The sequence below is a fragment of the Stigmatopora nigra genome, chromosome 1, assembly GCF_051989575.1.
Source record: "Stigmatopora nigra isolate UIUO_SnigA chromosome 1, RoL_Snig_1.1, whole genome shotgun sequence".
NCBI classification, from domain to species: Eukaryota; Metazoa; Chordata; class Actinopteri; order Syngnathiformes; family Syngnathidae; genus Stigmatopora; species Stigmatopora nigra.
The window spans coordinates 1,597,164-1,623,510 of NC_135508.1; the positions used below are offsets into that span (position 1 = coordinate 1,597,164).

General features: G+C 37.1%; 1 protein-coding gene across 3 annotated transcripts in view; it reads left to right on the forward strand.

Moving 5' to 3' along the window:
- The window catches only part of samd11 (sterile alpha motif domain containing 11), an 80,825-nt gene that overhangs the window by 14,430 nt on the left and 40,048 nt on the right, over positions 1-26,347 (forward strand). For all 3 annotated transcript variants that reach the window (XM_077714932.1, XM_077714914.1, XM_077714923.1), the window contains exons 3-4: positions 5,367-5,545; positions 20,203-20,312. In XM_077714932.1, coding sequence (XP_077571058.1) covers positions 5,367-5,545; positions 20,203-20,312 — 289 coding nt within the window. The remainder of the gene's footprint in view (positions 1-5,366; positions 5,546-20,202; positions 20,313-26,347) is intronic.

Sequence of the window (26,347 nt, forward strand, 5' to 3'; positions counted from 1 at the left end):
CAACCCCACCCCCTGTCATCTACACCCCCGACCCCCCCACGCCACGCCGGCCCGCCACCCCGCCTACACACACACACACACACACATACACACACACACCAGGACGGACACGGCGAGGTAACGGCAGACAGGCGCGTGACTCATTAGGCATTCGTCCCCTAGGGAGTTCGCTGGGGGGGCGCGTGCGAGGGGGCGCTAGCGCCGCAGCTGCAGGAATGTCACGGGCGGCTTCCACTGTGTGTGTGTGTGTGGGTGGGTGTTAGCTTGCTAATGCTGCTTGGAGCCAGAGGCAGGCCACCTTTCAGGAAATAACGCAAGGGAAGTAGTATAGGTGGGGGGAGGGGGGAGTTTAATAAAAAATACACCCTTATTTGTTATTATTATTTTATATGTAAGAGCCCAGTAAAAGTCAAAAATTATTATTTTATGACTCAAAAGTTTTCTTGTTGAATTTTTTTAACTGCATTATTCTCATTAGGGTGACAGGGAGCCCATGACCGGACATTTGGTCGCCGGGACATTTGGTCGCCTGGACATTTGGTTGTCCAGGTGAATATAATTTTGAGAGCTGATTTCAACAGTAAACTCTGTCATGTTGTCAAACGCCCGGCGACCAAACGCCCGGCGACCAAACGCCCGGCGGCCAAACGCCCGGCGACCAAACGCCCGGCGACCAAACGCCCGGCGACCAAACGCCCGGCGACCAAACGCCCGGCGACCAAACGCCCGGCGACCAAACGCCCGGCGACCAAACGTCTCTACTGAAATGTGTGAAAAAATGTTTTTTTTTCATTACTGTATAGTAAAAAAATATATATATAATTAAAAAAAATGTTAGCGGTTTTTCATTTATTGCGGCCACGTCTATAAGTTTCAGCGTGGATTTTAAATTTTATGAAAATAAATGTAATTTAAAAAAAAATCCCCCAGAAAAAATCTGCAATGTCGTGAAGCTGCATTATTCGAGGGATTACTGTATTCCTCTTTTCCGACTCTTCCGACTCTTTTTCCGACTCTTTTTCCGACTCTTTTCCGACTCTTTCCCGACTCTTTCCCGACTCTTTTCCGACTCCTTTCCGACTCTTTTCCGACTCTTTTTCGACTCTTTTTCGACTCTTTTCCGACTCTTTTCCGACTCTTTTTCGACTCTTTTTCGACTCTTTTTCGACTCTTTTCCGACTCTTTTCCCGACTCTTTTCCGACTCTTTTTCCGACTCTTTCCCGACTCTTTCCCGACTCTTTCCCGACTCTTTCCCGACTCTTTCCCGACTCTTTCCCGACTCTTTCCCTACTCTTTACATCAAACTCCAATCACGTTTTCCAATAAATACCCCGCCTATCAAACTCTTCAGTTCGAATCTTTTTCAGGTCGGGTTGAGCCGTCGGTGTTGTTCTCGGATTACAGCGGCTCCGATAGTTAACGGCATACGCACCCGTGATTTTTCTATTTTTTTCCCGTTTTTTTTTTTATGTCTGAATGTGAAGCCCAGATATTTTTCTTGGCCGCTCGACTGTCAGAAAGAACGCGTGGGAGGCGATATTCATAGCGCTGCTTTTAGTGGGACTTTTATGAGAGACTTTTTTCCACGTCTGAAAAGCCGACTGACCACACACACACACTAAATTTCTGTGTGTGTGTGGGTGTGTGTGTGGGTATGTTTGCGGGGACTTTGTTTTTAGGACCCCAACCTTGCCGGCCATGGGTGTGTTTTGCTTGGCGTTTTTGCATTTTTAAAAGATCTGGTGTTGCCGGAAACAAAGGATTTCCCTTTCCGGTTTGTGTGGGTTTTGTGTGGGTATGTCACAGACTGGGTTTGTCACAGGGAATGTGGGTAAATGTCAAACTCAGTTTGGTTTGTGAGAGCCATTTTAATGGGAATTAGATTTGGACTGGTTTACTTTTGGAACAAATATTTGATTTACAGTGTTTTCTCGCATATAAGCCGCGTCTGTGTATAAGCCGTACCCTTAAAATTGCCTTACCTCCAAAGCACAGGTGTCAAAGTGGCGGCCCGGGGGCCAAATCTGGCCCGCTACATCATTTTGTGTGGCCCGAGAAATTAAATGATGTGTCGACTTTCTGTTTTATTATCAATTGAGAATATAGATTTTAAATCAAAAATTGTACTTTTTTAATACATTTTTTTCCTGTTTTTAGTTCAAAAATCATTTTGTATAATCTAAAAATATATTTAAAAAATATACTAAAATAAATATTGTTTTGGATCTATAAAAAAAAAACGGAATATTCAGGGATTTTAATCCAGTTTAATGCAATATATGTTTTTTTCTTTCTTAAATTTCATTCTTATTAACACAATGGCCACCATTGAGGGCGCCATTTTGAAGTCAACATGCCCAAAAAATAAATTGGTTTATAAATAGGAAATTGAGTACTTGGAAACATATAAAGTCAAGTTTTGTAGCGAAAAAATAATTTCATATTTGCTACAGTTTGAATAGTCTGGTACCAGATCAAGCCCGGGTGCCGCAGGGTTGACACCCATTGGTCCAAACACCCGCATTTGCGGTTTTAGTCACACGGGGTGCTCAGACAAGCTATTCTTGTATCCGCTCTTGGCGTGCTCCGACTCAAATCCCCCGCTTTGGACGGGAAATGCGTCGTTTGAAGGCCGGGGACAGGTGTGCATTTATGTGTGTATACATGTGTGTGTGTGTGTATGTGTGTGTGTATCCCAAACATGGGTAAACTCTATAGTGGAAAAAAATGGATGCATATTTTAGTAGGAAAACTCTTTAAAAAGTTGAATTACGCCAAAATTATACATAATTGTCTTGAAATGGAACTGAACCTGGAAAAAACATTGTTGAAATAAGAAAAAGTAACTTATATATTATGGTATATGGCAGGGGTGTCAAACATACGGCCCGCGGGCCGGATCTGGCCCGTCTGGTGGTTTGGTACGGCCCGGAGAAGAAAGCTGCATTGTTTAGAAAAATGTGAATTTTCTTTAACTTCATTTTTTTTAATATGGCCCGGCGACGTTGTAACAAATGTTTATTTTTTTTCTTCCCCAAGATGGCGCCGTCACGCGGAAACTAGTTACAGTAGCTGTGTCCACTCTTATTTGTTTTTGGTGTTTTTCAGCCATCTATCTTTTTTTTAAATGACATTTTGGTATATCTTAATACATTCCTTTTGACTTTTTTGTACATTATACTTTTTATTTTAATGATTTTTGATGAGCATGTCAATACTTTAGTTCTTTTTTTCTGTTTATGTTTCATATGTACTGTTAACGGATGCACTTTTTTATGTGTAATACTTTTTACTTTAATGATAAGTGATGAGTATATTAATACTTTAGTCCTTTTTTTTCAATTTACATTTCATATGTACTGTTAACGGATGCACTTTTTTACATGTATCCTATCTTTTGCTGACTCCGTCCATCTGTCAAATTTCCCCTACATTTTGACCATGGTGAGAAAATAGATCAAATGTAGCCCAGTCAAAAAATAACTTGGACACCCTTAGTCTGAACAGAGTTGGATTTGGGGAAAATGCGGGTGTTTTTGGTCTGCCGGACTCCCTCCATTTTTTTTTTTAAACACAAAGGCCTCATCCCGGCCTTCCCAGAACCAAACGCCAACCCGCCAACTCAAATTACGGCGCGGCCCACACGCAGTCTTCGTCTTCGTCCTTGGAGCGAAAAACCCGCGGGAAGTTGTGACGGGAAAAGACACACACACCCCAAAAAAAAAAAAGTGCCTTTCCGTTGCGGTCAAACGGAGGAATCGGATTGGACGAGGGAGTTTGTGGACTGCTCATCTTGAAAGGATGTTTAAAAAAAAAAAAAAAAAATTGACAAAAAAAAATGTCCCTCACCCCCCCTCCCTCCCCCATTTCTCTCTCCTCCTCCCCCCTTCCAAACTCTGTTTAATGTCTGCCATTTGAGAGACTCCGGAGGGGCTGCACCTGTTTGCCTCTTGGCTAGGAGCCCCCACAAATCCCCCCCTCCTCCCCCCCTCGCCGCCTGCCTGGCTGCCACTCACGCTGTAGCGCCTCCTGGGAGGGGGGAGGAAAAAAAATGGGGGAGGAGGGAGGGATCGCGTGTGGCGGAAGGGATAGCTGGAGGGCTGAGAAGCGGACGGGAATGGGAGCGGCCATGTTGACGTAAAAAGGAAAAATAAGGGACTTTTATATTCAATTTTTTTTTATACTGGTTTTCTTTGACCTGAGTCCATATCTGGCAACCTGTATTGTATATGTTTTGTATTGTGTAGGCTGAATAACAACTCATGTATGCAATGTTTTTGTTTAGAAAAATCGGCTCCAATCGAGTTTGTTAGGTTAGCCCGACGGCTAACTGGTTAGCACGTCGACCTCATAGTTCTAAGGTTGAGGGTTCCATTCCGGGTTGGTGTGGAGTCGCCCTAGGGTTGTGTGGGTTTTCTGTGGGTAGTCTGGTTTCCTCCCACATCCCAAAACATTCATGCTAGGCTAGCTGACAACTCTAAATTGCCCCTAGCTAGGAATGGTGCTCAAAGCCAGCCGGGATTGGCTCCAGCACCCCTGCGACCCAGAAAATGAATGAATACATGATGAACAATTGCATGTATTATTTTTATTTATTTCAGCATCACGCTTATTTATATATGTATTTATTCATATATTGATATGACCGTGTATATTTATTTGTTTATTTATTAAATAAATTATATTTTAGATTTTTTTTTATATATATTGTATTTATGTTTTGTTTATTTATTAAATTATTTATAATTATTTCTTCTGTATTATTAAATAAATTATATTTATCTCGGTTTATTTATTAAATAATTTATAATTATTCCTCGTTTATTCATTAAATAATTTATAATTATTGATTGTGTATTTATTAAATATTTTATAATTATTCCTTTTATATTTATTAAATAATTTATAATTATTCCTCGTTTATTTATTTAATAATTTATAATTATTCATCTGTTTATCTACTAAATAAATTATATTATTTTTTATTTATTTGCGTTTGTTTGTTTACTTATTAATTATTTGATAGAATCATTTACTTATTTATTAATGTGTTTATTTATTGACTTATTCATGACATATTTATTCATGTTGGTATTTATTAATGTATTTTTAGTTTATTTAATAATTATTTTTGTTTGTTAGTTTACTTATTAATTAAATAATTTATTTATATAATTATTTACTATTTTTAAATTAATTTGTTAATTAATTAACTTATTTATTACCCATTTATTTATGTCTTAAATGTCTTTTTCTGTGTCTGTATTCTCACCCTCTTGCTACTGCGACAATGAAAATTCCTAAATACCGGATGAATAAAGTAATGTAATCTAACCTAAGTCAAATCTCTGGCTTGATTTTACAGAATCGTGGGCGTCTGGCAGAAAAGCGCACCATTCCACTTCCGCCCAATCGGGTTCCCAAGAAGGAGCTGGCCTCCATCTTCAGCAGCGACGACAGCGAAGGGAGCGAAAGGGCCGGCAGCGGCGATCACGGCCACATCAAGCAAGAGGACGAACTACATTACAGCATCGGACGCAAGAGGTAAGGATGAAGGGTTGCCAGATTTGGATGTGGGAACTCACTATTCTGTCAACATCTTCCTTTCTTTTCCATAATGAAAGACTAAAGTTGCTCACACACACACAGCAAAACATTTCAAACAGTGAGTCACAATACGGCGGTTTAGTGGTGAGTGCGTCGGCCTCGCAGTTCTTTGGTCGTGGGTTCGAATCCAGGTTGGTCCACCTGTGCAGAGTTTACATGTTTTTGCGTGGGTTTTCCCTGGGTATTTAGGTTTTCTCCCACATTTCAAAAGAATATGTATGATACTTCTGATTATACACTCTAAATTGCCCCTAGCCATGATTGGTTGCTTTGCTCTAGCACCCCCATGGTAATACAAAGTTCAGGAAAATAGTTAAGAAATTTCCAAGTGGTTAGCGAGTTGGACTCGCAGTTTTGGGGTTCTGGGTTCAATCCCAGATTGGTTCTCCTGTGTGGAGTTGTTTCTTGGCTTGTGTGGGTTTTCTATGGGTTGTCACATCCCTAAAATGTGCATGTTAGGCTAATGTGTTGTCCTTTGTCTCCTTGTGCCCTGTAATTGGCTGGCCACCAATTCGGGGTGTCCTAAACCTTGTGCCAAAGTCAGCTGGGATCGGCTCCAGCACCCCCCGTGACCCTAGTGAGGGTAAATTGGTTCATAAAATGGAAGAATGAAAGTCAAAGAACCGTGCCGAGCAATGAATGACATATTAGTCACATCACACTCGCAAAACAATAATTAAATGTTGCAAATTATTTTTAATATATTAATTACCGTAATTTCAGGACTATAAGGCGCACTTAAAAGTCTTAAATTTTCTCCAAAACATATAAAATTATAATCCAGAGTGCTTTATATATGGAAAAAACATGGGTCAAGATTCATTTGTGTCTTATAAGAAATAGTACAAAAAATAGAACCTTGAAACGAGTTAAAAAGAGCCGTATAGTAGCAAAATGTGAGCCACATGTGGCTCGAGAGCCGGCTTTTATTAAAAAGGTATCCCCTAAGCATCCATGCTAGGCTAGGCTAGGCGAGTACAAGTAAGAGAACCTTGAAACGAGTTAAAAAGGGCCATATAGTAGCAAAATATGAGCCGCATGTGGCTCGTGAGCCGGCTTTTCTGGAAAAAGTATCCCCAAAGCATCCATGCTAGGCTAGGCTAGGCGAGTACAAGTAAGAGAACCTTGAAACGAGTTAAAAAGAGCCATATAGTAGCAAAATATGAGCCGCATGTGGCTCGTGAGCCAGCTTTTCTGGAAAAAGTATCCCCAAAGCATCCATGCTAGGCTAGGCTAGTACAAATAAGAGAACCTTGAAATTAGTTCAAAAGAGCCATATAGTAGCAAAATAAGTATGAGCCACATGTGGCTCGAGAGCCGGCTTTTCTGAAAAAGTATCCCCAAAGCATCCATGCTAGGCTGGTACAAATAAGAGAACCTTGAAATTAGTTCAAAAGAGCCATATAGTAGCAAAATAAATATGAGCCACATGTGGCTCGAGAGCCGGCTTTTCTGAAAAAGTATCCCCGAAGCATCCATGCTAGGCTAGGCTAGCACAAATAAGAGAACCTTGAAATTAGTTCAAAAGAGCCATATAGTAGCAAAATAAATATGAGCCACATGTGGCTCGAGAGCCGGCTTTTCTGAAAAAGTATCCCCTAAGCATCCATGCTAGGCTAGGCTTGGCGAGTACAAGTAAGAGAACCTTGAATCGAGTTAAAAAGAGCCTTAAAGTAGTAAAATATGAGTCGCATGTGGCTCGAGAGCCGTTTTGTATGAAAAAGTAGATTCGTAGCTACGTTTTTTTACACCCGCAAAATGACCACGGGAGATTGTGACTGATCCTGACGGACATCCTTTCTTCCAGCCCATTTAACGAGATTGAGGATCTAAGCACATGAAGTGATTAGTTAATACAAACAGAATAAATTAGACTAGGATTAATGAAAGCGAGAAGAAAATGCCTCCAAGCAACATTGCTTTTAAATTAAATGTAAAAAAAAATGGTGCTGGTCCAAAGTCAGGCGTCAAATTGGGAGAAAGTTGGACTGCGGAAAAATTTCAAAGAGAAGATACCTCATGTAACACATTTGTGCTCACTATTAAAACCATCAATATGGAGGTTGTCAATCAAGGGGCGGTTTATTGAAATTGTAAAATTAATCTATTTTTAAGGTCATTTTAACTATGTGGTTTATACATAGAGGCGGCTAATATGTGGGAATAAAATTAATATAATAATCTTGCAAAATAGTTGTGGTAGTTTAAAACGATTCCTTATTGTGACTTTTAATGTCACAATTAATGTACTTCAAAATATATTATGCATCTTCCGGACTATAAGTCTCAAGTGTATGACTTAATTTATTTATTTATTTTTATTATTTTTATTTTTTTAGGCTACATTTTTTGGGTGTTATGTTAACATTTAGCCAACTAGCCAGTTGTTCTATTTTTTGTTTGTTCTTGGTTTTTGATTAAATATGAAATGTGACTTAAAATAAATAAAAATAAATAAAAACAAAAAAAATACAAATAAATACAAATAAATACAAATAAATACAAAAAATACAAAAAAATAAAAATAAATAAGAATAAATAAAAATAAATAAGAATAAATAAGAATAAATAATAATAAATAAATAAAAATAAATATATATATATATAAATATTTTCCCTAAATTGTGTATTTTCAGGCTTCTCCAACTCATAATCCAAAATATTCAATAATATTCTTCATAAATATCCCGATAACATGCGTAAAAAAAAAACCCATTTGCACCCATGGGCAAATCAAAGGCGGAGCCAAAAACTCTTTAGCTCTTTACTAAATAAAAATTCAAAATTATTCCGCTCATTTTCCACCCAGATAAACGATCACGTGACGTTTTGGAAAAATCCCAGCGCGGCTAAACATAACACGGCAGCGACCGTTCATTGATTAACCTTTACCGACCGGTCCCCATCTTCATTATTAGCGTCTGGCGCTAGCTCATTAGTAGAGGGGATGTTTTTCACGTCTCACGGCGGACAGCACACCAACTGTGACGCCTTAAATCAGGGGTGTCCAAACTTTTTGCAAAGAGGGCCAGATTTGGTAAGGTGAAAATGTGTGCGGGCCGACTTTTAGCCTGACATTCTTTGAACCATTAACATTAAATGCAAATTAACTTTTTGGGATTTTTTTTAATTACAAATGGCATACTTTTACTTTTACATTTTTTTTACATTTAGGTTTTTACCGAAATCACAAACCACAAAAAAATAAAAAAACTATCAAGGATTTTTAAGTTCATGTGAAACATCACATATTATTCACTATTATATGCTCACTGTAGGAACAGTGCTGAAAACAAAACAATGATCACTGCATATTCAAACTGTGATTTTGACCATCACAAAAAAAATAATGAACTGAGATTTAAGAATTTATTCAACTCAGAGGACTTAACAAATATCTTGCCTGCACTAATGTGAAGGGTGATACTGGGATCTTGACTGCAGTATGTAGTCCAGGTCTTCATCGCACGCTAACGAGAAAAAGTCAAACTCAGTTCCTTTTGCCTCTAACTGTCTCTTAATATCTAATGAAACGTCTTCAATTCTCCGTGCCACAGTATTACGAGCCAGGCAAATATTGGCAAACTCTTGCTTCTTCGCGGGACAAATTTTCTCAACCATTTTCATTACACAGTCTTTAATAAATTCACCGTCACTGAAAGGTTTGCAGTGCTTTGCAATTAGCGTTGCCACTTCGTAGCTTGCCTTTGTGGCATTTTCATTTGACTCACGGGCTCTTGTGAAAAAGCTTTGCTGTGCCGTTAAAACAGCTTCCAGTTGCTTCACTTTTTCACCGCGTTCGTTCCCAGTTAGCTTGTCGTAGCTAGCATGTTTCGTCTGGTAGTGCCTCTTAATGTTGAATTCCTTGAAAACAGCCACAGTCTCTTGGCAAATTAGGCAGACACAGTTGTTTCGTATTTCAGTGAAAAAATACTCAAATTTCCACTTATCCTGGAAGCGGCGGCCCTCCCGGTCAACTTTCCTTTTTTTGTTTACATGTTAGAAATGGGCTGGGCTGAAACAATGACGCAAGGGTCACGGCGGCCAGAGTGCGGCCACAGGGCTACTGCCATCTTCTGGTGAAGTGAAAAATAGCTTTTTGTACACATTTATTTTATACTGTGGTCAACAGTGCTGGCGGGCCGTGTATTATTGATTTCATGATAGAGGCCGTGGGCCGGTAAAAATTTGTCCACGGGCCTTATTTGGCCCGCGGGCCGGACTTTGGACATGCCTGCCTTAAATGGATCCGCTAACCTCGTTTAAGCCGACGCCCACCCCCAGCGACTCTCGCGGCGCCGGCGCTTTAAGATGATAATGAATTTAAAGAACACTTATGACTAATATGTCCGTTTTTTTTTACATTTTTCTTTAAAAGTGACCGACTCACATCCGTCTCGGCCAAATGGCTTTGGACGAAAGGGATTATGGGATGTCTAATGGCGGAAAATGCCATTTTCATTGACCGCTGTGGCGTTAAGTGAGTCGTGGAAGGGTCTTAACCAATCGGATTTGTTCGATGGATGTGGAAAAAATACTTTGAAGACGAATGGGCGGTTCAAAATAGGTAATTCATTAAAAAAAAAGATGACTGAATTGAGGGTACGGCTTATATGCGCACAAATTTGACGAAATAACGCCATAACGCATGATAATCCGGCAGATACGGTCATTTAATTCAAAATAGAGAAAAGATAAACAGATAAAAATGTGAAAAAACATTTATTTTTGACGTTTATGATTTACTTGGTTGCTCAAGAGGCCGCCATTTTACCTAAAAACTAAAAAACTAGACCGCTATGGACACATTTCCGGGTTGTACTGGTCACATGACTTCCTTTTTCTATTTGCATTCCAGCAGACGATATTTTTGATTCATACAGTATCTCAGAAATAAGATTTTTCTTAAAATTTTCCCTTCAAAGTAACACATTGGTACTCCCTATTAAAACTACAAATATGGAGGTAAAAATTGTCAATCAGATTGCGGCTTATATGGGAGAGAAATTGTAAAATTACAACCATTTTAAGGCAATTGTAAGGGTGTGGCTTATATGTGAGAAAATATGGTGTATCCTAGTAATATTATACCTGAAATTATCTTTTCTTGGAAAGCATGAACAATTTTATAACTACAGTAATCCCTCAAGTATCGCAGTTAATGTAGACCAGAAATGGCTGTGATAATTGAAAAAAGTATGGTTATCCATCTTTAAAAAAATTCATTCTTGCTACTAAAGTAAAATAATAAATATATATATTTTTTTAAATTCATAAAAACGTGAAAAAATAAAATATATATATGTATATATCGTATATCGAGGTACCACTGTATTCATTTAATGGCCGATAAATGCCAAGTTTGCACAGAATTCCAATTTAGTGTCAAAATATGAATCTGGCAACCTACTTTATAATATTTTTTAAAAGATACAATATGCCTTCACAATTATACTTAATGCCATTGTCATACAAAAGTGATGACATCATCAATTTCAAGCTCATAGCACGTTCCACAACTAGTTTATATTGATGTTGAAATCAGCTATTTTGAATGAGGCTCTATGGGTGAATACTAGTGAGACAACAGTGGCAACCTCCGGTACTGCAATTTTTTTTTTTTTAAACCTGACAAAACGCCTTTTATTTTGGTAAATATCTTCTTTTTTTGATCCCATTCCTTTCTAATAAGGCCAATTTGACTTTAACTCTCTCGCACGGTGGGCTAGTGTGTCATTTAATCGGTCTGCATTGGTACGTACACAGGTCCAATCCCGCTCTTGACCTCTTTCTTCCTTGTCGAATTGGCTTGGCATCCCCTGTAGCCCGTCTGTCAGCACTTTGCCAGTGGCGGTGTGAGACGTGGCGCCAGAGCGCCAGAGCGCCGCTAGCGGTGCCGGCTCTGGCTAGCGCCTAGCGCGACCCCCGGCATCGCCACGTCGTCAGACTCGACACGCCGAGGCCTCGACGGGGTAGCGCTTGGCGTTCACGCTGAGTCCTTTCCCGTCTCGCTCACAGTTGGAGTTTCCTCTCGTGTGGAGAAGGAACCCACGCAATCGTCTTGTCAAGGATTCTGTCATTTATTAGGCTAGCATAAAAAAAAAAAACAACGTGTGTTTTTTGCATGTTGTTTTCGTTACACTTTTTCATTCAGGAAAATATTCAGGGCATTGTAATACAGTGGTACCTTGAGATATGAGCTTAATTCGTTCCGGGACTGAGCTTGTATGTCGATTTACTTGTAATTCAAATGAATTTCTCCCATAGAAATGAATTAAAAACTAATTAATTGGTTCCAACCCTCTGATAAAACACCAAAAACTGGATATTGGATTGGAAAAATGTTTTTATTTGTTGTAATTTGACTTCTGTTAACAAAGTAAGAAATAACTAGTGGTTTAATAGTACTAGAATGTGTTTAATAGTACTAAAATTAGACTTTTTGCATGGCAAAGCCCTGGTAACATAACATAAATACATTTAAATGAACTTGGATTACAATGCAGAAACACTTAAAAATAAGTTTGATCTAACCTTACACTAAACTTATTGTAATTTTGGTTTAAATTTTGATACCTTTCTTGGCTCAATTAGCCCCGCCTCCACCCTGACTTTCAGATGCAACCTGTTCAAAATATTCCCAAAATTATGCACAAAAATGTCCTAACAATAGGATAACGCATAACCACTTGCCAATGAGAAGTAGTATATCCTCCTCTCCGCCCAGTGCTCAGAGAGAGACATAACACGAGGGAGTCAGTGGCCATTTTGGTCTTATTAGCAGTCTCCGGCAAATGCTCGTATATCAAAATTGGTCTCGTATCTCAAGATAAATATTTACTCAAAATTATACTCCTATCTCAAATTGATCGTATGTCGGGGCAATCGTATTTCAATGTACCACTGTACTCTCGTGACCGGACGTTTGGTCGCCAGTCAAATGTACTTAGATATTAAACAGTACTTGGATATTAAACAGTACTTCGATATTAAATAGTACTTGGATATTAAACAGTACTTCGATATTAAACAGTACTTCGATATTAAACAGTACTTCGATATTAAACAGTACTTCGATATTAAACAGTACTTCGATATGAAACAGTACTTCGATATTAAACAGTACTTCTAATGAAACAGTACTTAGATATGAAACAGTACTTTGATATTAAACAGTACTTTGATATTAAACAGTACTTCGATATTAAACAGTACTTCGATATTAAACAGTACTTCAATATTAAACAGTACTTCGATATTAAACGGTACTTTGATATTAAACAGTACTTTGATATTAAACTCACTCTCTTAGATATTAAACAGTACTTCGATATTAAACAGTACTTCGATATGAAACAGTACTTCGATATGAAACAGTACTTCGATATGAAACAATACTTCGATATGAAACAATACTTAGATATTCAACAGTACTTAAATATTAAACAGTACTTCGATATTAAACAGTACTTCGATATTAAACGGTACTTCGATATTAAACGGTACTTTGATATTAAACAGTACTTTGATATTAAACTCACTCTCTTAGATATTAAACAGTACTTCGATATTAAACAGTACTTCGATATTAAACAGTACTTCGATATGAAACAGTACTTCGATATGAAACAGTACTTCGATATGAAACAATACTTCGATATGAAACAATACTTAGATATTCAACAGTACTTAAATATTAAACAGTACTTCGATATTAAACAGTACTTTGATATTAAACAGTACTTCAATATTAAACAGTACTACGATATTAAACAGTACTTCAATATTAAACAGTACTACGATATTAAACAGTACTTCAATATTAAACAGTACTACGATATTAAACAGTACTTCAATATTAAACAGTACTTAGATATTAAACAGTACTTCGATATTAAACAGTACTTCAATATTAAACAGTACTTCGATATTAAACGGTACTTTGATATTAAACAGTACTTTGATATTAAACTCACTCTCTTAGATATTAAACAGTACTTCGATATTAAACAGTACTTCGATATGAAACAGTACTTCGATATGAAACAGTACTTCGATATGAAACAATACTTCGATATGAAACAATACTTAGATATTCAACAGTACTTAAATATTAAACAGTACTTCGATATTAAACAGTACTTCGATATTAAACGGTACTTCGATATTAAACGGTACTTTGATATTAAACAGTACTTTGATATTAAACTCACTCTCTTAGATATTAAACAGTACTTCGATATTAAACAGTACTTCGATATTAAACAGTACTTCGATATGAAACAGTACTTCGATATGAAACAGTACTTCGATATGAAACAATACTTCGATATGAAACAATACTTAGATATTCAACAGTACTTAAATATTAAACAGTACTTCGATATTAAACAGTACTTTGATATTAAACAGTACTTCAATATTAAACAGTACTACGATATTAAACAGTACTTCAATATTAAACAGTACTACGATATTAAACAGTACTTCAATATTAAACAGTACTACGATATTAAACAGTACTTCAATATTAAACAGTACTTAGATATTAAACAGTACTTAGATATTAAACTCACTCTCTAAGATTTTAAAGCAGTACTTAGATATTAAACAGTACTTCGATATTAAACTCTCTCTCTTAGATATTAAAACAGTACTCAGATATTAAACAGTACTTCAATATTAAACAGTACCTCGTTATTAAACTCACTCTATTAGATATTAAAACAGTACTTAGATATTAAATTCTCTCCCGAATATAATTTTGACAGCTGGTTTCAACAGTACTAAGATATTAAACAGTACTTAGATAATAAACAGTATTTTGATAATAATCAGTACTTAGATATTATACTCTCTCTCATGAATATAATTTGAGACCTGTTTTTAGCAGTAAACTCTGTCACCATTTGACCGGCGACCAAAAGACAGGCGACCAAACGTCCGACCACCCTGTACTTTACTTACTAGCACTTGTCCGGGTCACTGACTGAATGTATAGCTAAAGTTAGCCCATTTCAGGAAAGAGCTTATGACAAAATAGCCAATCATGTCCTTATTAGCGTCCAGATCCAAAAATAATGTAATACCGCCTTCCACCACCGACACAGAGTGGCATCCCAGAGAGCTCCTCTGGGGAGTGCTGACTCAGGTGACTGAGTCTTATAACTCCATCCGCCGTCCTCCGGGTCAGGGGGGTGACCTTGGCCATGAAAAGGGAGAAGGGGGCGGGGCCAGACTTCAGCCGCTCATTAGTCCAGGCGGGACGGCTCGGGAAAAAAAAGCGCGCTAATTACTCGGCTAACAATGCCCTTGCCGTTCGTGGCTTAGAGCGGCAGACTCGACACCCCATAATAACCCGAGATAACCTCCGACAAAAGTTCACTGTCGTATTATCACGATTATATTTTGATTGACAGATTGATACGTTTCTGCTGTAGTGTTGTTAGCTTAGCTTAGTTAGCATTTGCATTGATGTAGGTCACAAATTTTGTTTTTTCGGCTTTTAATTTGAAATTGAAAAGACGCCCGTCGTTACTCGGAAATGGGGGTGTCGGATTCAGTTTTCTTTGTGGGACAGTTATTATTACTATTTAATTTTTGGCCTAAAAAAGTTAAATGACCGTTTTTTCTCGCATATAAGCTGTATTTGTAACTCATAATATGATGACTGAATTGAGGGTAAGGCTTATATGCACTTTACATGCACAAAACTGCATGGCAACAAGGTCGAAATACTATGAGACCCTTAACGCCATGACGTCATAACGCAAGACAATGCGGTCAATACGGTCAGTTATTTCAAAATAGCGAAAAAATAAACACATTAAACGCTTAACAAAATTTATTTTGAAGTCTATGAATGAAATTCAGGAACATAAATAAACTGTATCTTGCATAAAACATGAAAAAACTTACTTATGTATGCCTGCTATCGCTATAAAGTTAACTGTATTTCGCATAAAACGCAAAAAAAACCTCACTTTTTCCTGCCTTTGCTCATTCAGGGTGTCGCCATCTTACCTAGCAATGACAAACTAGACCGCTACGGACACACTTCCTGGTTGTACTGGTAACATGACTTCCTTTTTGAATTTTTCTAGGTGAAGGCAACAACTTTTTTGAGTGTGCAATCCAGCAGACGATCCTTTTGATTCATTAGTATCTCAGAAATATGATTTTTCTGAAGATTTTCCCTTCCAAGTAACACATTTGTACTCCCTATTAAAACCATGAATATGGAGGTCAAAAATTTGGAATAGCGGGCGGCTTTTACGAGAGAAATTTTGAAATTCAACCATTTTAAGGCTCATATGCGAGAAAATATGCTGTTCCAAGATGGCAGCCGCCTAGTATTTAGCTCACCTTGTTTTTTTTTGTTAAAACTGGATTTTTATTATCAAATATAACCGTTGATGACTAATAATTTAAATGTGCAATTTATGGTGAATCTAATTGTACTTATAAAATAACACAGGATTCAATTCACATCACAATCTTCCAAATCTTGGTTAGTTAGTCAAAAATAACAACAACAAAAAACAACCCGTTAGTTAAAACCATGAATGTGGAGGTAAAAAATTGTGAATAAGGGGGCGGCTTATACGAGAGAAATTTCAAAATTCAACCATTTTAAGGCTCATATGCAAGAAATTACACTGTTCCAAGATGGCAGCTAAGTTAGCATGTACCTTTTTAAACTTGCCTATGTTAAATCAAAAATCGATTTATACAGTATTTCAAAAATATTATGATTTTCTCAAGATTTTTACATTTGTACTTCCTATAAAAACCACAAATTTTAGGATTTCGACTGTTTTATGAGTCATTGCTAGCTAGCTAGCGACACATTGTCGACGCTAGCCTTCATCTTTTTCTCAAAACAACATGACGGGCCGCCGCGTGACATTAAGGGCGGCATCCTATAATCACCAGGCCGTAAAAAAACCCCAAATTTGGCGCCCGCAAAACAGTGTGGCGTCGTCATAGCGGTTTCAGCTAAGAAGCCTTCACCACTTCACTCCCATAAACGATGCTTTGCCGAGTCATAGCAGACCCCCTGGGGAGTCTCTTCCACTTTTTTACGGGTTTTTGGGAGTTGACGCCACGTATTTTGTGACATTTCAAGACGGGTTGAAATACGTACTTGTCAACTTTGGACAATTGTTTCCCTTTATTATTCATCCGTTCATTTTTTTTGAATTATTTTATCCTCAATAGGGTTGTGGAGGGTGCTGGAGCCTATCCCAGCTGAGGTAGGGGACACCCTGAATCGGTGGCCAGCCAATCACAGGGCAGGATGAGACAAACAACCAATCATTTGTAGCTAGGAGCAATTTAGAGTGCTAAATTAGCCTAGCATACATGTTTTTTGGAAGGTGGGATTACCCGGAGGAAACCCACGAAGAATACGTGTTCCCCTTATTAATGATTGCAATTCCCCCTATTAAGCGATTTATTAAAAAAAACATATTTACTCACATAGGGCGCACTTAAAAGTCTCAAGTTTTTTACAAAATGGACAGTGCGCCCAATTAGTTGGTGCGCCTTGTGTATGTAGTAAATTTAAGATGCTGTAGATGTCGCTGTGTGATGCTGAAAGCTTGACTGTGTGGGTACATTGCTTGCTGACAAGCTATATTTATATAGTGAAAAGGTGGATATGATTGATATATTATGCTTAAATTATGACAATATTAGCAATTGGCAGTGACGTTTTTTTCTGCTAAAAATGACTAAGATGATTTGGATTAGAGCCAAAATGGGTAAAATGAAATCGGTTTTACAGAAAAAAACGACTTTTTAAAAAAAAAACTTTTCCGTACAAAACGTATTATACGGCTTACACAATTTGAAATGATAAAAAAAGCATGAAATATGGCAAAATGTATAAGTTGATACGTATATTAACAGTTAACGATGATTTTTTGGTCTGCTACCAGTGACCGAGACGACCCGGATTAGAGCCAAAATGGCTACAATGATAAAAAAAACATACTTAAAAAAATCTGTAGAAAGGTTATTAGACGGTGGACACAAATTGATATAATTTTTCAAAAATATAGAAAATACTGGAAACCGTATAAACCAAAATGGCTAAATTTAATTGGCCAAAAACATACTTCAAAAAATTCCTGGGAAAAATTATTATATAGGGTACACAATTTGAAATAATTAAAAAATATGGGAAACTGTATAAGCCAAAATGGCTAAAAGGTGATGAGTTTTGAAAAAAAAACGTACTTCATAAAAATCTATAAAAATATATAAAATAATGGAAACAATATAAACCTGAAATGGCTAAAACTGATTAGGCTTTACAAAAAAAATACTTCAAAAAATTCCCGTGTCAAAAGTTACTATACAGCCTACACAATTTGAAATATTTAAAAAAAATAAATAAAATAATGGAAAACATATAAGCCGAAAAGGCTAAAACTTAATGGGCTTTACAAAAAAAATACTTCCAAAAATTCCTGTGTCAAAACTTACTATTCAGCGTAGTACACAATTTGAAATATTTTAAAAAATATATATATAAGATAATTGAAACTATATAAGCCAAAATGGCTAAAACAAAATGAGTTTTTACAAATAAACGTACTTCAAAAATCCCCGTGAAAAAGTTGTTATACAGCATACACAATTTGAAGTAAAAAATATGTAAAAATAACACAGTAAACCGTATAAGCCAAAATGGCTAAAACAAGATGTAGATTTACAAAAATGTACTTCAAAAATACCCTTGCAAAAGTTATTATACCCCTTACACACTTTAAAATGACCCAAAAACGTATCAAATTCGATTACAAATGTATAAGTTGACAGTTATGTAAATACCAAAAGAAAACAAAGAAATTGCCCAAATGACAAAATGAGAGAATGACAAATACACAACAACAACAACAACGGCGACTTATCGTGTTTGTGAGCGTCAGCTAAAAAAGTGTAGCCCCGCCCCCTCCTCCACTCCACAAGCTGTTTGCCATTAAGTGTGACGCCACTTCCACTCCACGGCCGCTGCGCTCCCCCCGAATGCTAAGCGGCTATTTCCCATCATTATGGCATTTAATGCGATCAGGATGCTAATCAGATTGCAAATGAAATACCCCCCTGACACACTTGTGTGGGTGGGTCTGTTGGCGAGGAAAGGGGTAATTGATGGGGGGGGGGGGGGTCTCGTTGTGTTTTGCCATAGCCAACTTAAAGGGAGGTAAACCCATTTCTTGCTTTTTTTCAATTTCCATTTGTTTTTGGGCTTTAAAGCAGCGCCAACTAAGAAAAAACTTTTTATTCAATAGGGCTCCCCCTACAGGCCAATCGATTTTTGCATTGCATCGAGCAACAAGATAAAGAAACCTCATTATCAAACTTAGTTTTGCTCGTGCTGTCTTAAAAAAATGCCAGTGCCAAGCATAACATAGGCTAGTGGCTAGCATAACATAGGTACGCTAGTGGCTTGTATAATAGACACACTACCGGCTAGCATAACATAGGCTAGTGGCTAGCATAACATAGGTACGCTAGTGGCTTGTATAATAGACACACTACCGGCTAGCATAACATAGGTACGCTAGCGGCTAGCATAAAATAGGTATGCTAGCTGCTAGCATAACATAAACATGCTAGCAGATAGCATAACATATGCTAGCAGCTAGCACAACATAGGCACGCTAGCGGAGAGCATAACATAGGTATGCCAGTGGCTCGCATCACATAGGCACGCTAGCGGCTAGCATAACATATGCAAGTGGCTAGCATACCATACGTTAGCAGCTAGCATAACATACACAAATGGCTAGCATAGCATGCACTAGCAGCTAGCATAACATAGGTTAAATAGCAGATAGCATAACATAGGTGCGCTAGCAGATAGCATAACATAGATGCGCTAGCAGATGGTATAACTTATGGTAGCAGCTAGCACAACATAGGCACACTAGTGGATAGTATAACTTAGGTACACTGGTGGCTAGCATCACATGGGTACGCTAGTGGCTTGCATAACATACACAAGTGGATTACATAACATACGTAAGTGGCTAGCATAACATACGCAAGTGGCTAGCATAACATATGCAAGTGGTTAGCATAACATTCGCAAGTGGCTGGCATAACTTACGTAAGTGCCTAGTGTAACATACATTAGCAGATAGCATAACATAAGAATCCTAGCGGATACCTAACGTAAAACCATCTAAAACCCCAATGTTTTTCATCCGTTTTGGATCCCCTGAAAATGTTGTGTTCGGGCTCAATTCCCAATCACGTCATCCGGTGGGGGACACACTCATATTCACACTCATATTTATCTTGACGGTTCCACTCAAACGGCATCTCGCTCAGAAGCGCTATAATCGGGTTTTAAGCTGCTAAACTACTTAAAGGCGCTGAATTATGCGGGTAATAGATCTTAGCGTGGAAGATGAGTGGGGATCACACCCAAAAGTGCCCGATGCGGTTGTCTGTCAGACCCTACCACGCACCTTCGAGACTAGCGGCTAACGTTAGCACCGGACTTTAAACGTTAGCATCGGGCCTTGTGCGAAAAAACACTTCGTAAGTCCTCAACTGTCTGTTTGTCTTTTTCACAGTCGGGACAGCGACCTATCCACAATCATCTCCAACCTGCACCACAGCAGACAACATGGCGGACCCGAGGGCCAATCAGCATCCGATGCTAACGCCAGCACGGGACACCCAGGTAAGACCCCCCCAATAATGTTGCCCACGGCTAAATATTCCATGCTAAGTGTCTAATACAGTACAGTAATGCCTTGAGATAAGAGCTTAAAGTCTTCCGGGATGTCGTATGTCAATTTACCCGTATAGTGCAGTAATGCCTTAAGATAAGAGCTTAGTCTTCCGGGATGTCGTATGTCAATTTACTCGTATAGTACAGTAATGCCTTGAGATAAGAGCTTAAAGTCTTCCGGGATGTCGTATGTCAATTTACTCGTATAGTACAGTAATGCCTTGAGATAAGAGCTTAAAGTATTCCGGGATTTCGTATTTCAATTTACTCGTGTAGTACAGTAATGCCTTGAGATAAGAGCTTAAAGTCTTCCGGGATGCCGTATGTCAATTTTTCTCGTGTAGTACAATAATGCCTTGAGATAAGAGCTTAAAGTCTTCCGGGATGTCGTATGTCAATTTACTCGTATCTCAAATCATTTTTTCCCATTGAAATGAATTAAATAAAAATTAATCAATTCCCTTATTCTGAAAAAACACCAAAACAGGATATTACAATGACATAAATATCTTTTTATTTACTCTAATTCAGTTATGATTATTAATACTAAAATGTCACATGACATAAACTTTATATTTAGGAACTTAGATTACTATACACACTTCAAATACGTTTTCATGTGAAGTTTCTTACGTTTCCGATAATCGAGGAATTTCTGTACAACCTCATATCTCAAATTTTTTTTATGTTGGGACACTCATATGTCAAGGTACAGTCATACCTCTACTTACGAATACATCTAGGTACAAAAGTTTCAGGTTACATTTTTTTTTATATAGATGAGTGACTTGAGCAACAAAAAAAAGTTTTAAAGTAAATACATTTCCTTATCCTTTATTTTATTTTGAAATCCCCCAATTAAGCGATTAAAATCAGTACAAATACAAATATTTTCCCGCACACATACATAGGGCACACGTAAAAATCTAAAATGGACTACAAAGTAGACAGCTTTTGGACCTAGTAGAACCGGATATTGCCGCCATCTGGCGGAGAAACATGGGTATTACATCTATAATGACAACATAGAAAGATATTTCAAGGGCGCCGGGCACATTTTCTTATGCTTTATTTATTTTAAAACATTAACAAATGATTTCCTTATAATTTTTTTAACATTTTTGTGTTTCTTCACATTTTTTATACAAAATTGGGATATTTTGACCAATTTTAACAGGCTAGTTGATAGTTATGTGAGGACCGTGGAACGAATGAGAGAATTTACATATAAAGTACACTTCTACTTACGAAAAAGTCTTGAAACCAATGAATTTTGTAAGTAGAGGTATGAGTATATCATCTTAATTTTCGGAGGATTTTGTCTTAATCTGATTTACTTCCCGGAGGTCGCTAGCCTGTCACTTAGCGCTCCGGGATTTACGCCAGGGGGGTGACCCCCCCCCCTTTTCCATTGACTTTAGAATAAATAGTATTGTTTGCCATTAAAGCCAACAATCATGCTAACAGAGGAACCATGCCGCGCGCTAAGCTAAGTGTTAACGCACGGAACCCAGACGGCGTTTAATCGCTGTTATTTGTTAAGTAGCCTCTTGTGAGCTTCATGGCTGGGAAAACAAACGTACTAATCGGGTTTTATTGTTATGCGTGCGGGTGTTTTAGGTTGCTCGGGACTGGCAGTGACTCTGGTATTTAGCGTTAGCCAATAAGCGGTATTTAGCGTTAGCCATTTTCTAGTTTGCTAATGTTAGCGCTTGTTTTTTTTTTAAGATGAAATCTACAGTTATTAGCAACAAATATCTGTGAAATAGCGATAAAATATCATTATAAATATAAAATAAAAATACAAATATATAAATATATAAAATATAAATATATGAAATAAAAAAATAAATATATAAAATATGAATATATAAAATAAAAATATAAATATATAAAATATAAATATATTAAATAAAAATTAAATATATTAAATAAAAATATAAATATATTAAATCAAAATATAAATATATTAAATAAAAATATAAATATATTAAATAAAAATATAAATATATTAAATAGAAATAGTAATATATAAAATATAAGAAAAAGTAAATAATGTTTTAATACAGATCACGCAAAATGGATTGTTTTTAATGTCCATTGTTTTGTTGTTTTTTTAAAAAAAATTAATTTATATTTAGCTTAATCCCAAATACAAATATTTTTTAATATAAAAAATATATATTTTAATGCTGTCTTAAATATAGAAAAATTCTATCTAATGTCGGCATAATTCAACAAAATTTGAATTAAATTTGATTATAATTTGAACTAATATTTTATTTGCTCCAAATGGCATCAAATAAGTAAAAATAAATAATAAAAATAAAAAAATAGCATATTCTTATGAATTTTTAAAAAATGTAAACAAACTGCAAGTTTTTTGTGTATAAAGTTGTAGACTTTACAATTATGTAACTTCAATGCAATGAACAAAGTATATTTTAATCATGTAAATATTCCTTTACTCATTATTCCTAACGCTTATTATCCTCACGAGGATCGCCGACCTGGCATGCAAAATGCAGATTTGACCCCGTGTTGACCCTATTTTCCTCATCCTATTAGCCTTTAGCGCAGCAAGTGGCTAATAAGCTCAGACCCGACACCCGCGTACCCTCTCTCCACCTTTGCTCATCTCTTTTGTCTGCCGGATTAATTTGCCATACGGCACCCCCGAGAATAAGGAATTGTGGGTATAAGGTCACTGCTGTTTGTCAGGTGGACTTTTTTTCACCCAAAAAGTAAATGCCTTTCCTTATACGTTATTTTATTTTGAAATGGTGGCCAAATATGGGTATTACATCTTAGTTGGAGATTTATTTATTTATTTAAGGCATTAAAAATTGTTTTCTTAGATTTTTTTCTCATTTTTGCGTGTTTACGCACATTTTTCATACAAAATGGGGATACTTTGACTAATTTTAAAGGGTTTTGTTGGTAGTTGAGGACCGTGGAACCAATTAGAGAATTTTACATATAAAGTACACTTCTACTTACGAAATGTTCAAGTTACAGAAAAAGTCTTGGAACCAATTAATTTGTAAGTAGAGGTATGAGTATATTTGTTACTTTGTGAACATTGATGTTGAATTAGAAGAATTTAAAGAATATTTTTATTCTTTTTTTCAGGGGGTGGGGCCAAAATAAATTTGTTAGGTTGTTTTTTATGGCAATATTTGATTTAGATTAGATAATATTATTCATAATGTATTTGGGAAATTTCGCTGTTACTGTAGAAAGAGGGGAGAATACAGACACAGAAAAATACATTTTAGACATAAATAAATAGTTCATGAATAAGTTAAACAAATAAATAAATAAAAAACAAACTGATATAAATAAATAAACAAAAATAAATAAATATGCAAAAATATACATAAATAAAGCTAACTAAGTAACTAAATAAATATATAAAAAATACAATTATATCTAAATAAATGACCAAATAAATATATATAAATAAATGACTAAATAAAAATATATAAATAAATATATATAAATAAATGACTAAATAAATATATATGAAAAATGCCTAAATAAATATATATAAATAACTAAATAATTATATATAAATAAATGACTAAATAAATATATATAGATAAATGACTAAATAAAAATATATTAATAAATGACTAAATAAATATATATAAATAAATGACTAAATAAATATATATAAATAAATGACTAAATAAATATATATACATAAATGACTAAATAAATATATAAATAAGTGTTTTGCTGAAATATATATGTATAGATATGAATAAATTGTCACGCGCATTAAACTTGTATCTCAAGGTATGACTATCTGCATTTTGTATTGCGTTGTTGCTTAGTAAGAACTTCAAACTTGTATTTCTTTATACTTTTGTATGCTGATCCTGTAAAGATAAAATGCGGGTATGTGGATTGACACTTCTGGGTGGCTAAGATAAGATGAGTTAGCAGTTAGCTGGTTTTAAAAAAAAATACCCAAAAAAGTTCACTTCCAACCCTGAACTTTAGAGCCAAACGCGGGAAACCAGCAGGAAATTTCGCCCAAACAAAAAAACAGGATGTAAAATAGGCTTGAGAATAGAGCGGACGCTGCTGATAGCGTTGTGGAAGAAAACGTTTGGAATTAGCCAAACGGGACAAGGAGAGATGAATGGGGCGCGGTGGCGGCGGCACCGGAGGGGGTGGGGGGTGGGGGTGGTGGTTTGGGGAGGGGGGAGGGGGGACTGGCGGCGGCTATGGCGGCGGACAGTGTGTATGTGTGTGTGTGCGTGCGTGCGGGGAGGAAAGGAGGTCGTCTCTGTGCCGGAGTAGGCCGTTAATTAAATCTGAGGGACAGACAGGAAGGCTGCCTCCTCTCCCTCCCGCCCCTCCCTCCCTTGTTCGCGCTCTCGCTCCCCAGCCGGCGGCTATTCAGAGGGTCTGTGAGCGCCGATGGGGGGAAGGAGGGAGGGGTGGTTGAGGGAGTGGGGAGGGGCACGGGCGCCGGGGTTTGAGAGTCTGGCGGCCCGCCGTGGAGACTGTAAACTGTGGCGCTGTGGTCGCTCCGGCTGGAGACTCAAATACGTAGTAGATAAGGTGGAGGGTTTTTTTAGGGGAGGGGAGGGGTGAGGGGACTTCCTTGTCTTTGGTTATGTGCACATGGACGGGATATAGGCAGTTGCAACTTGTTGGGGTGGTTAGGGTTAGGGTTTTTGTGTGTATGTGTGTTTGTTTGTGTGTATGTAGGTGTGTGTGTGTTTATGTGTGTGTGTGTGTGCTATTAAGGGTGTGTGTGTGTGTGTGTGTGTGTGTGTGTGTTTTTGTGTCTGTGTGTGTTTGTGTTTGTGTCTGTGTGTGTTTGTGTGTTTCTGCTTTTAAGGGTGTTTTTGTGTGTGGTTGTCTGTGTGTGTGTGCGCTTATAAGGGTGTGTTTGTGTGTGTAGGTGTGTGCTATTAAAGTGTGTTTGTGTGTTTTTGTGTGTGTGTGTGTGTGTGTAAACTTTGTCTGTGTGTTTTTAAGGGTGTGTTTGTGCGTGTGTGTGTGTGTAAATTTGTGTGTGTGTGTGTGTGCTTTTAAGGGTGTGTTTGTGTCTGTGTTTGTGTCTGTCTGTGTGTTTTTGTGCTTTTAAGGGTGTGTTTATGTGTGTTTGTGCGTTTTTAGGGTGTGTGTTTGTGTCTGTCTCTGTGTGTGTGTGTGTTTTTGTGCTTTTAAGGGTGTGTTTGTGCGTTTTTAGGGTGTGTTTGTGCGTTTTTAGGGTGTGTTTGTGTGTGTATGTCTGTGTGTTTGTGTGTATTTGTTTGTGTGTTTGTGCATTTTTAGGGTGTGTTATTGTCTGTGTGTGTGTTTGTGTGCATTTAAGTGTGTGTGTATGTGTGCACGTGATTTTAAGGGTGTGTGTGCTTTTTAGGGTGTGTTTGTGTGTGTGTGTGTGTGTGTGTGTGTGTGTGTGTGTGTGTGTGTGTGTGTGTGTGTGTGTGCTTTTAAGGGCCTGTTTTGTTTTTTTTGGGTTGAAGAGCGTTTTGCTTTTAAAGATTTTGTTTTTTTGCTCATTTGTTGAGACTGTAGAAAGGCTTATTAATACAATAGGACAATAGTTTTATTTTTTAGGTTATAGAAAGGAGTCAAAACGACAAAGTGTGGGTTGTAGGTGCCATTCCAAGTTGGCTAATAACTAATATTTGCTAAATAAAGGGACAAACAACAACCCACGTCATAAAGATCTGTCGTCAACGAATGTGAGATAAACAAGCATTTTCAGCAACTATTTACTATTTAAAGACTTGAATGGCGTTTGTTTTGTTTTGGGAGAAGCCGGAAAGTCTCCACAGGAAGGAAGCCTGCGACCGGATTCCAACCCGTGACCTCAAAGCTGTGAGGCAGACATGTCAAGCATGTGATCGCCGCCACGCCACTTTCAATGCAACAGTCAGACTAAAAAGAATGTAACAAAAAATTTGAAACAAGTCCTCAAAATTGACCAAAATATATCTAAGTGGATTTTTTAA